At 41.1% G+C, this 12,971-nt stretch overlaps 1 protein-coding gene across 1 annotated transcript in view; it reads right to left on the bottom strand.

The window, feature by feature from the left end:
• The window catches only part of fam91a1 (family with sequence similarity 91 member A1), a 31,297-nt gene extending 19,361 nt beyond the window's left edge, over positions 1-11,936 (bottom strand). The window contains exons 1-6 of the mRNA XM_061742496.1: positions 11,659-11,936; positions 8,457-8,541; positions 8,096-8,247; positions 7,066-7,123; positions 3,900-3,967; positions 563-676 (exon numbers count right to left, since the gene is read on the bottom strand). Coding sequence (XP_061598480.1) covers positions 563-676; positions 3,900-3,967; positions 7,066-7,123; positions 8,096-8,247; positions 8,457-8,541; positions 11,659-11,730 — 549 coding nt within the window. The 5' untranslated portion in view covers positions 11,731-11,936. The remainder of the gene's footprint in view (positions 1-562; positions 677-3,899; positions 3,968-7,065; positions 7,124-8,095; positions 8,248-8,456; positions 8,542-11,658) is intronic.
• Between the last annotated feature and the right edge of the window lie 1,035 nt (positions 11,937-12,971).

The following is a 12,971-nucleotide window of genomic DNA, read 5'->3' as shown; positions in this document are numbered from 1 at the left end:
GCACGGACATCACTGAAGATTGAGGATGAAAGTCATTTGCTGTGTAGAAAAACATTATGTACACGAGCCTCGGTGACAAAGCCTTACAATCAAATGCTGCATTTCAATGAATCTTACTGCTCAGCCTTGTGTGTTTTCGTGGGACTACCGGTCATCCTTTGACTCTCCAATTTTCAGCTTTCCTTGTTTTCCTCCAGTGTGTTTTTCGCTCTCCTTTGCGTGACAGGAGTGGTTCAGTTTTTGCCTCCTGTGTTTTTGTGCGCCGTTTCCTAACATCAGATTTTTATGCTTGAGAAGACGTCCCGCAGCGTAGGTCTCTTGCTGTTTGTTGCCCAACATCTTCATACATCTGCAAAGCTGCCATCTGTTTAGATTCATATTTTCAACTATTTTGAACTGCTTCAACTACCTGACCATGTTTTCTATGCCTTTTCTTCTCATATCTTGGGGAATGGGAGTTTATAAAGGCCTCTGAGGTAAATGTTAAAATTTAATGAGTTCAACATGTATTGTTCAATTACACAGAAACACAAATAAGAGAAAAGTCAAAGCTATGTCGCACCCTAATGTCGTCCTCAGTGATGTACCCCGTCTGCGCCACCCACCACGGCTCCACAGAGATCTCCACCGGTTTCGCCGGCAGCAGGTCCCTCGCTGATTTCCTTCGGAAGAATTTCTGAGAGAGAAGACAAATGTTGAAAGCGTAAAATGAAAATGCTTCGATCTCCAACAGGCGATGTGACACTGAGTCAATAGAACCAAATGACCTGGAAAGGATTCATATTTGACTTCAAAACAACCCTGAACCCAAAATATAAAAAAAATGCCCTTTAAGATCTTTGTCAACTCCAAATTCCAGTTATGTCTTTAAAGATGTTGGGAAAATGTTGTTTTCCTGTTATTGGAGAGGCAAAAAAAGATAACAGTACAGCAGGATTAGATATAAGGATTTTTAAAGTAAATGTATATAAGCAGCACCCGCAATGCAAGTACCCACATTATATCTTCTTTTTTCTGAATGTACCATTTAATTTTCATCTTACTTATCCATGCCACTCAGACTACTTCGTCTCAATGGTCAGCATCATTTGCATAATTAAATACATTCACCAAAGTAAAAATACATTATCAATTCACAAAACAAATAAAAGGCTATTGCAGTACAAACTGATAATCAACTTTGCTCCCAAATTGGAAGCTTTAATTTGAAGAGTCTGCTCATTAACATGAATGGAAAACAAAATTAGAGACAACGCAAGTCATTGTTTTGGGTCTAATTGTCAGGAAAACCATTAAGTTCTGTATTCATTAAGATAAAATGCTGGCAACTGATGCTTCTTGGAGCCTTAATGGCAAAATAAAACATCCTCCAAACACCAGAATTTCTATATCAAAAAAAAAAAAAAAAGGTCCCCATAGATTACTTTTTGGAATCGATATAACAAACAAAAAAAACCTTAATTCTTCTACAAACAATAGAAGCGACTATTTCCTTCCATCTATGATCAGTGCAAGGATTTTTCACAATCTATTTGGCTCATCCACAATTAAACCCGTCGCCTACAAGAAGATAAAAGTGACAGATACAATTGATACTCATCACAAATAACACTTGAATCTCTGTGTTTAAGAGGTAACTGGGAATCATCAGCTGAACAACACTTCATTAAAATATATATGATCTAGGAGAGTTCAATCGTGGGCTGCATCATTAAATCTTTCATTTTCAGTAGTTGGCATGTATGGGCCAAAAGAAAAGAGAGTCACCATCAAGTCACCATCTGGATTAAATTCAGCAATGAGGAGTTTCACATTCACTTAACAACTAAACTTAAACAGCTGTGGACCCTGAGGAAAACCACTCATCAGAGAGGCTCATTAAAAATGAAGGCTTGTGCCTTACAGTATAAAGAAACAATATCCTACCAAAATATAATATATACTGTAGGTATTGGAGAAATATACAATTAAATAAAAGTAGATGAGTCAAAAATTTTTAAAGATTAAAAGCAATTCTAAAGCGATGGGTCTTGGATTTATCAGGAGTCCAGCTCTGCTCAAGTCCAAGTATAAGAGGGTGATGAAGGAAGCTCAGTCAGCCCAGAGTTCGCTGCTTTGTCCCGAGTGCTGGGCAGAGGTGAAGGGGGTCAGTGAGATAGGAGGGGGCCTGATTATAAAGAGCTTTGAATATATGAGCAGGACCCTAAACTGTATGTGGTGTAAGTATCGCTATCAATAATCAAAATTCTAATATCGATTCTTTTTTTTTTTTTTTTCAAATAATGTTTCAGGCGGGTTGTAAATCCAGTACGACTATATTGTATACATGGGCTTTAATAATATTTCTAATGTAAATTTCATATTATGTAAATAATATACGCAAATATGTTGTAACTTTAGCCTGTATAATTACAATAAAATGGCATGGATAATCAGGGCCCGAGCACTTACAGTGCGAAGGCCCTATTGTATCTGTAGGAGTTCTCGTTGTTTTTCTTGTTTTTATTTTTATTTTTCTTCGGGCGAAATGAGGGCCTTTTTGCCCCCCTAAACGTGCCCCAAAAGTCACCAAATTTTGCACGCAAGCCAGGCCTGGCGAAAAATTTGATATTTCATGGTTTGCATTAATGGTCGTGGCCTAATGGCTCAACAGGGCCCTCTAGAATACTTTGTGACTCAAGCCCCACAATACGGTTTGACGTACATGCACGAAAATCGGTACACACATGTATCATGTCGCAACTTTTAAAGAAAAGTCTCTTGGCGCCATGGTCAAAACCGAACAGGAAGTGTAATTTTGGCGCAATTTATGCCATTTCTTCGGCCGTTAATACGGCCCGAACCGTAACATGCACCCAGGTGTGTTATACATCAAAATGTGCGTCTCGATTCTGCGACAATGGGCATTGCTTTTCTCAGTCAAAAGCGTTACCGTGGCGACGATAGATGCCAAAAAGCTCGCCCCCCCCTTCTTCTGATTGGTCCATATTTGATAGTTCCTGTTTTCTGCCGTATTTTTTGAATGGTTTGACAGAGAGTCATGGGTGGTGTCATAGGACTTAGTTTTGTGTCCTTGATCTTCATGGGTGAAAATTGCACGCACGAGGGTCTGTTCATCGCTACTTGCAGCTTTAATTTGAATTACATTGTTTTGACTCAATTAGTCCCATGAATTATCACTATAATCTGATGTACGTACAACTCAAATTTTAAGATGCATAATGCCTTTTACAGTTTTCAGCAAACTATGTATAATATTGCAATATATCGCAAAATTTTGATATGGTAATATCGTATTGTGATTCAAGTATCGTGATTTGTATTGTATCGTGAGGTTCTTGGCATTATCGACCCCATGCGCCCATAGTGCACGTCTCTAGGGGCAAGCATTATGATCTGAAGTTGCTTCGTTTGGTCATGTTTAGTGAGATTATGCGTCCAAAAACTGAGGAATACCTGCATTTACTGAATGACCAGGTTTTACCATCAATGACATATTCCATGATGACAGTGTCGGGGCTTATTGGGCTCAAACTTTGACAGAGTGGTGTGTGTGTGTGTGTGTGTGTGTGTGTGTGTGTGTGTGTGTGTGTGTGTGTGTGTGTGTGTGTGTGTGTGTGTGTGTGTGTGTGTGTGTGTGTGTGTGTGTGTGTGTGTGTCTTTTTGACCAATTTCTATTTTTAAACTAATCATTTAAAACAATAAAAATAATAATCAAGCTGCATCCAACATTCTGTAGTTTTATGTTGGCCCTTTCCACAGACTTTATTCCCCTTATACTCAGAAAGTGTTGGGGATCATCAATTTGCAAATAATCAATATGGGGCAGAAGGTGATAATACATGTTCCATGTATAAATAAACATACAGACAAAGCAAGGGAAATATCAAATGTCCTACTTTGGAGGACCTGCACTGGTTCATCAGGTCAATATACTGGTTTCTCCCAATACCAAGCAGCCTCAGACCTGTGAGGAAGAAAAGTCATTAAACGCAGTTATTTATGACCACACTGGCAACGACCACGACTGCAAATATATCTGCTACAATACATCAAAAAAAGTGATTGACTTTTTCAGATTGAGATTTCTGCTAAGAATTACATGGCACAAAATTTCCTTTTTACAATATTTCCTACTTCATGATGAATTTCTAATGTTAACACTGACTCATCCCATAGAGTCCACATCTAAACATCATCTTTACCCACTTATTCCAATTCAGGGTCTAGTGGAGTCTGTTCCAGCTCTCTTTAAGGGAAAGACACCCAGGACAGGGCACCAACCCATCACAGGCTCAGATACCGGTATATACAAACAACCGCACACACTCAGGTTAATTGACGATTTACTTTGGGCCATTTAAATGTGCACACTAAGGCTGGGCGATATGGACCAAAAGTCATATCTCGATATTTTCTAGCTGAATGGCGATACTCGATATATATCGATATTTTTTTCTGTGCCATAATTGGGGTTTCCCCCAAAGCATTATAGCATAGCATCTCTGTTAGCTTCATTTTTTTCAGTTTTAATACAAAGCCACGTGTCAAATGTCACACAGGTACCTTTATTAACAGAGGTCTGCACAATATAAAAATGTATAAAACAAATTAAATAAAAATAAACTGCCTGCATATATAGATTAAAAATGCTTCTTGAATAAAATAAAACAAATATCCCTTTCCTGCATAACAATTAAATTAAAATACACTGTGCAATTAATACAATGTAGACAGTAACAGGCAGACTTTTCCACTGAGGTTGATAGTTGTGCAAATAACAAAACATTTGTTCAAATCTCAAATAAAACATGTAAACAGATATTGCATCTCTTTGAGCAAATCTCAAATAATTAGAACAAGTCAACTACTGTACATTTTACAGATTTTGTGCCAGGGAAACTAACCTGTCAACACTGTCAGGTTTCAGCACACAAAGGTACTTTTTTGCCAGCGCGAGGGGTCAGCGTTGATGTACAGGCAATTTGTCGCAAAATAAGCTATATCGATATAAACGATATTGTCTCGTACAATATTGCGTTTAAAAATATATCGATATATTAAAATCTCAATATATCGCCCAGCCCTGGTGCACACTAAACATTATTAATCTACCATATAACATATAGAGGGGCATCTCAGTATTAGCAATGAGTGGAAATGGAAGATAACAAAACTATCACATATTGTATAAATCCTAGAAAAATCTTGGTCATGAGGGAAAAGTTTTATAACATTGCAGAAAATGCAAATCAGCCTTAAAAATCGCACTTTGTCAATGCATCCAGTCTGTGCTGCAAAGCTTATTTGTGTGGACGGAGCAAAATAGTGCTAGGGTGGTCGTGAGTGCAGAGAGGAACGTGTGAAGGACGTACATATTTGAGCCTCCAAACAAAGCACACGTCTCCAACTGTGACTGAGACACAGACACAACACACTCCCTCTGGCTCTCTATCCACCCACTTCTGCATGACACACTTCCAACGCTCTTACAGTGAGATTAGTGGAAAGAGGTCCCTCTGAGCACAACTATGACAGCCAGCCGACAGCCTTCTGTCTCCACAGCATGAGGGTCCTGTAGTGCCAAGACTCGCTCGCACACCAACCCATACCAAAGCTCCTTTCACTTGACAACAGCAAGTCAAAGAATAATCATGCTCCTGATTTTCAGCTTTAAACTCATCAGGTTCTGCCATTTCTTTATTTCGACGTCATTTTTGTTTTGTTTCATGCACCTCCTGCTCTGTAGTTAATCTGAAACCACCCAAAATCTGCAAAAAAGCTGCCAAAGAGAAAGTAGGGAATTAGCAGTAAAATTATTTTTAGCCGTTGACTATTGGTTAATTCTGAGTAATATCGTCTTAGTTAGATCTATGATCTTCTTACAAGTATTTCAGACTTATTTTTCCACTGGAACCACTTGTGACGTCAAGCTTGGGATTTTATTGAAATAATCAAATACTCATTTCATCTACCGGTGCTGTCTTTAACCTGAGAAGATTAAGCTGCTATTTCAACTAAACTATTTGTTCCCCTTTCTGGACTGCATGTTAAAATGAACATACATGTCACCTATTGGTTTAGGTTTAGCAACATTTTTTTTTTTGTATAGTAAAAGAAATTAGTTTGGTACAGTGAAACCTGATTTTGAAAAAATAAAAATGGCTTATATCCATTTAAAAATATGTTTTTTTTGGGACAAGGCCACCTGCAAACTAACCAAAAGCAGTGGACTGGGCTATTGACACCACAGTGACACTTTTTCCACAGCGCTTGAATCGTATTGGTGCAATAAATCCATCCTTGTTAAGTCATTCTTACAGTGTTAACAGAGACGGCTCAGCGCTTCATCGCTGGCGTGATTACAAACAGCATCCTGGCTTTGAGGAATCACCTGAGCGACAGGTGATTGTTTCCACGATACAGGCTGATATCTGCACACTGATCTTGTCTCCACTTTGATGCATCACCGTCATTTAACTTCCAAGGTGGAACAGGCGTGCATTGAAAATGTCACACGTTCATTTGCATACAAAATAGGGAGGAATATTGGCCCAAACATCCCATCTTTAAAGTACCGTAAAGGCCTAACAACATGTGGGAAAGTGTTTCATCAGAGATAGGGCTCATAGAGACAACACCTAAACGCATTTACGTATTGTACTTTCAGGTCCTTTAGCATAGGCTTCACTTTTAATACGACTCGATAATTCAATTCTAGGTTCATTATAAGGTATACAGGTGTAAACTTCAGAAATGAGAAACGCTATGAATAACACCAAAGTTAAATACACCTTAGGGATGTTAAAAGAAGTTGAAAGCAGTTTTACAAAGGCCTCCTGACTCTTTCACATTCAGATCCTTAAACGTCCTAAAAATTAGCATGCGTTCACAGTAACTGCGGCGCTTGCTTCGGGTGAAATATGGAAAAAGAAAAGAGAAAAAGAAACAAGAAACACAGAGAGAATGGGTGTGGAAGGTAAACATAACCCCAGCAAAATCATTTCAACGTTGGAAGTGAAGGGGAAAACAGAGACAGAAATGAAAAATAAAGAAAAAACTCACAGTCAGCAGCAGTGAAGTTGGGCAAGGAGTCATAACTCTTCTCGCTGTTCATAATATCCTGGAGGTGCAAAGAGAAAAAGGAGAAAGGGAAAAGAAGAATTAAACTATTTTTTCCTCCCTTTTCTACGTCCCCTGCTGCTGATTAATAACAGGATTAACCGATTTGGGCAGCCGTGCTAATTTCTACTCCCCATTTTCATTAAGTGCTGAGGAAGGATTAAAAGAATGTGACATAGCCTCTGGCGATGTAGTAGTCTCAGTTAAAGCCTGGTCAGGTTAGTTTAGCATATATATGGGAAAAAAAAAAGAAAAAGAAAGGTGAATCTGTTAAGTGAGATGAGTTAAATGGTTTGTCTTTGTTTGTGTTCATAAATAAAGAGACAGAGCGCAGGGCATGTCCGTCACATCTGCCCAAATGAGATGAGAAGTTAGGAAAACATGGACCAGCTGAGAGCGCCCGCTGGCGTCTGCACACACAGCGCGTTTACAGAGAGCTCCACAGTAGTGGACATGAATCTGGTACCGCCAACTAAATAACAGGAGCACCGAATTCAGATAAATGACCTCTTACATTAGTTTTATATTAATTTTTAACACTTTCACACAAACTCAGTCTCTGCAGTCTAACACAGTGTGTGAGTCATCATGCGGACAAAAGCCCAAAGGTTGTGGGCAGAACGAGTGTTTGCCCTCAGATCAGTCCACGGCATCTCCCTAAGCTGCTCTCTCAGGCTTTAGTGGACGTTGACTGACACCTAGTGCCCGACTGATGTCTCACCCATTTCTCAATGTTTTTTGATGCCACATGCACTGACCTCAAAGCTACGTACTGTCCACCTTGTCGTAACAGACAGAAAAATATGTACTTCTAGGTTCAACCTTCCACTCGTTCACTAATGACTGCACCATAGACACGTACGAGAAGCAGCTCACAGAGAATTTTATAACAGAATCAGTGGATGCTCAAGTCCTCCTTGCAAAATTCTCAACTTCTCACTTCCCAGCTTGCAGTGCAGCATAAGTCACTTACCTCCATGATTCCTATGTAATATGAGAAGGGAGTGACTCGCAGCCCCTTGACCATGATGTCCGACAGGTGGTAGGGGTACAGCATCAGGTGATCCCGGCTGTACTTCAGCAGCTCCTCGTAGTACTTACGCTCATCCTTTTTCACATGACGCACTGTTCGTTAAAAATAGACAGCATTCAGATCACAGTCAGGGATGAGTTTTCACATAGTGACACGTTGATTCCATCTGTACATGACCAATGCAGATTAAAATACACAGTAATCTAAGGATACCAGAGGGTCACGGACCAAAATATACTCCAACAAATCAAACTCAATCTGCAATCCTAAATCATACGTAAAGTGAGGGACAGTTGCTCACCTAGGTTATTGCGGAACCGTAGCTGGTTGCGGATGCTGTACAGGAGCACATGTTTCTCGTACTCGCGCTGCGAGTTCCCCAAACTCTGCAGACAAAGCAAACAGAAGCAAACACACAAGTGAAGATTGAGATCTTATTACCGGCTGCCTGGCTCAAATGTACAGGAGCTCTGTAAACACCATCTATGCTGCGAAAGGTGTGCCATCTTTGAGAGGAAATTTGATTCAAGCACATTTAGAAAAATGAAGCAGCCATCCATTTTCTATTCACCCTTTCATTCTGTTCACCAATACATTGGAATGTTTTTGGCATTAATAATGACCATAATAAGATAATTGAGAAGAATGTTATAAATCCCTGATGACCTTCTGGTTAAAGTCATCACAAATATAACAGTTCGTCATAAATACGTGAATGTTCATTCAGGCAACCACAACCTTTTCAGTGCAACAACTCAGTTGCAGTGCAAAGAAAAAAAGGCCTCCTTGTTTTCTCAGGCCAGAGGTAATGATCTACGTTCTCTCATCTGCTGCATCCAGTGTTGGAGTAAAATCAATTTGATGGCAGAGAGCACACCAAAAACAGAGACAGGACAAAAAACACAATCCCTGTTAGAGAAAGATGCAGCAAAAAGGAAAAAACACTTGCTGCTAAGAGACATAAAGCGATAGTTAATACTGGTGTGCCTTGGTGATGCACTCTTCTGGCGACGCACTCTTCTGGCGAACAGGTGATGATCTTGTTTTATCTTTTCACAATGGATGATCCCCCATACGAGTCAAACATGGGACATGTGGTCTGAAACATATCACCAAACCACCTGAGACATCCAGTATAGTTCAAGTGAGTTCTGGAGGTGTGATTTTTGATTACGTTTAGAATGGGGAAGCATTTTGTTTTCTGCTTTTCCCTTCAAGGCAAAAGCCAGTGAATCATTCACTTCCATCAGATCCTTTCCCATCCTGATTCTGTCTCACACCACCGAGCTGCATGTCCTCTTTCACCACATCCATAAAGCTCCTCTTCGGTCTTCCTCCGTGCCACCTGCCTCGTAGCTCCATCACCAGCTTCCTACCAATATATCCATTGTCTCTCCTCTGTATATTTCCAAACCACGTATCTATCCTCTTTAACCTTTGCCTCCAAAACAGCCAACCTGAGCTGTCTCTCTGATGTGCTAATCGTGGTCCATCCTCTTCGCTTTTAAAGACAACCTCAGCATCTAAAATGTACAACATATCTGGTCTTGCTACCATCTTACAGAGCTTCCCTCCGACTCTTGTCACTTCTCTCTCTACACACTTCACGCCTGACTCCTCTCTCCATCATCCTGAACCGTTTTCCCCAGTGCTTTAGTACTTTAGTACTCCTGCACCTTCCCCATCTCTACTCTTTGTAACCTCCCCGTTCCACTCTCCTCATTTTCAATAACACACATGCTTTCTGTCTGGCTTAGGGGCTGACTTCTTTCTAGCGCACACCTCCACCTGTTCCCTGCTCTCACCATAGACTACTATGTCCTCTGCAAACATCATAGCCCAAGGGGGTGCCTGTCTATCCAATACCAAAGCATAGCAAGGCAAGGCAAGTTTATTTATATAGCACAATTCAACACAAGGTAATTCAAAGTGCTTTACGTCGACATTACAAGCAGCAAGACATAATTAGACAGTAAATAACAAATTAAATGAAATAAAATTATGAGAAAAGAAGGTAAAATAATAAAAAGCACAAGTTGCTGATTTAATAGTACGCTTAAATAACAAATAAATGAAATAAAATGATAAGAAAAGGAGGTAAAATAATAATAAGCACAAGTTGTTAAAAATAAGGGCAGTAGAGTACAGCAGGTAAGTATTTAATTTAAGAGTAAACTTCAGTAAACAGTAATGTTTTTAGGCCTGATTTAAAGGAGCTGACAGTTGGAGCAGACCTCAGGTCTACAGGAAGTTTGTTCCACCGGTGAGGAGCAGAATAACTGAACGCTGCCTCACCTTGCTTGGTTCTGGTTCTTGGGAACCACAACAAACCAGATCCAGAAGAACCTCAGGGGTCTGGGAGCTTCATAGGAACTAACAGATCCAGCATGTATTTTGGTCCAAGACCATTCAGGTCTTTGTAGACCAGCAGTAAGATTTTAAACTCCATTCTTTGACTCACTGGAAGTCAGTGTAGTGATTTCATGACCGGTGTAATATGGTCCAGTTTCCTGGTGTTTGTAAGGACTCTGGCGGCAGCGTTCTGGATCAGCTGCAGCTGCCTGATTGATTTCTTGTTAAGGCCTGTAAAGATGCTATTGCAATAATCCAACCTACTGGAAATGAATGCATGAATAAGTTTTTCCATGTCTTGTTTAGAAAGAATTCCCTTAATTCTAGGAATGTTTTTTAGGTGGTAATAGGCAGATTTAGTGATAAACTTCAGATGGCTGTTGAAGTTTAGGTCTGAGTCAATAATTACACCAAGATTTCTGGCTTGATTTGTAGCTGTCAATGACATGGAGCCAAGGTGAGCGCTGATGTTTTCATAGCAACAAAAACCTGTCCTCAAAATCTACTTGGGAGGGTGCATCCCTAATATTGTGCATAAGCACAACTCATCAGGTATTGACTCGGACTGTGTGTGGATGGTACTCCAACTTTCCTGAGGATGCACAGGGATGAATGCAGCCCAATCTCTTGGGTGTCCAAGCTCCCGCCCCCCACAATCCATCGCGACATTTTGACGTGACGATGGCTCACAGTTGGAGGTATTAGGAATGTGTTAATGATTCAAGGAAAGAAAAAACACTTATGTCCCTCGACGGTACTAAGACAGAACATGCTCTGCAGGAAGGTGTGAATGCAAACATCTGCAGGTGGCGGCCACGCGCTGAACTCGTGCTGCCTGCTGTCAAACAATCCGTCATGTGATGCGGGAGTAGCTGAGTTAAGGCTGATTTATGGTTCCGCGTCACACCGACGTAGAGCCTACGGCGTAGGGTACGCGGAGAAAGTCACCGTATGGTGCGCGTCGCTGCGTACCCTACGCCGTAGGCTACGCCGCCGATTCAACGCAGAAGCATAAATCAGGCTTAAAGGGCTGCGGAGAGACGGGGGTCGCTGCCCCGTTAACCCGGGTCAAAGCCCGCAGAGGGCTCCGCCTGCACGGCTGTAGGGCAGGTCGGGTCAGCCCCCCCACGGTGACCCCCAGGACACGGTACCTGCTTGACATTGGCGGGCAGCTTGGTCCACGGGTAGTTCTGCCTGATGTGGAACTCCACGTCCGTGTTCATCGCTAGCTAGCTGGCCGGCTAAGAGCAGAATCCCCTCGACACGATCAGAGACGGGCTCTCGGGCGAGTCCACGGTGACCTCGACCCCCCCGACACCCCAGCAGCCGAGCGGAGGGTCCCTGTGCGTGGACGGGTTTTATCCGGGGAGAATTTTTGCTTTTCAATAAGCGATCACTTCCTTGTTGTATTTTCGAACCAGGCGGACGTCACTTCCGGTGGGGGCGTGGCCGAGGAGCCGATGGAAGTTTGAGTGACGTGGGAGCATCCAGGTATTCATTCATCCATGTTATGATGGGAGTCCAGGGATTCATCCTTTATGATGAGAGTCCAGGTATTCATCCTTTATGATGAGAATCCAGGTATTCATCCATGTCATGATGAGAGTCCAGGTATTCATTCATGTTATGATGAGAGTCCAGGTATTCATTCATCCATGTTATGATGAGAATCCAGGTATTCATCCATTCATGATGAGAGTCCAGGTATTCATTCATGTTATGATGAGAGTCCAGGTATTCATTCATCCATGTTATGATGAGAATCCAGGTATTCATCCTTGTTATGATGGGAGTCCAGGTATTCATCCTTTTTGATGAGAGTCCAGGTATTCATCCATTCATGATGAGAGTCCAGGTATTCATTCATGTTATGATGAGAGTCCAGGTATTCATTCATCCATGTTATGATGAGAATCCAGGTATTCATCCTTTATGATGAGAGTCCAGGTATTCATTCATTCATGATGAGAGTCCAGGTATTCATTCATTCATGTTATGATGAGAGTCCAGGTATTCATCCATTCATGTTATGATGAGAGTCCAGGTATTCATCCTTTATGATGAGAGTCCAGGTATTCATCCATTCATGTTATGATGAGAGTCCAGGGATTCATTCATTCATGTTATGATGAGAGTCCAGGTATTCATCCTTTATGATGAGAGTCCAGGTATTCATCCATTCATGTTATGATGAGAGTCCAGGTATTCATCCTTTATGATGAGAGTCCAGGTATTCATCCATTCATGTTATGATGAGAGTCCAGGGATTCATTCATTCATGTTATGATGAGAGTCCAGGTATTCATTCATTCATGTTATGATGAGAGTCCAGGTATTCATCCTTTATGATGAGAGTCCAGGTATTCATCCATTCATGATGAGAGTCCAGGTATTCATCCTTTATGATGAGAGTCCAGGTATTCATCCTTTATGATGAGAGTCCAGGTATTCATTCATTCATGTG

The sequence above is a fragment of the Cololabis saira genome, chromosome 15 (assembly GCF_033807715.1).
Source record: "Cololabis saira isolate AMF1-May2022 chromosome 15, fColSai1.1, whole genome shotgun sequence".
Taxonomy (NCBI): domain Eukaryota; kingdom Metazoa; phylum Chordata; class Actinopteri; order Beloniformes; family Belonidae; genus Cololabis; species Cololabis saira.
This window is presented reverse-complemented; position numbering and strand designations above follow the sequence as displayed.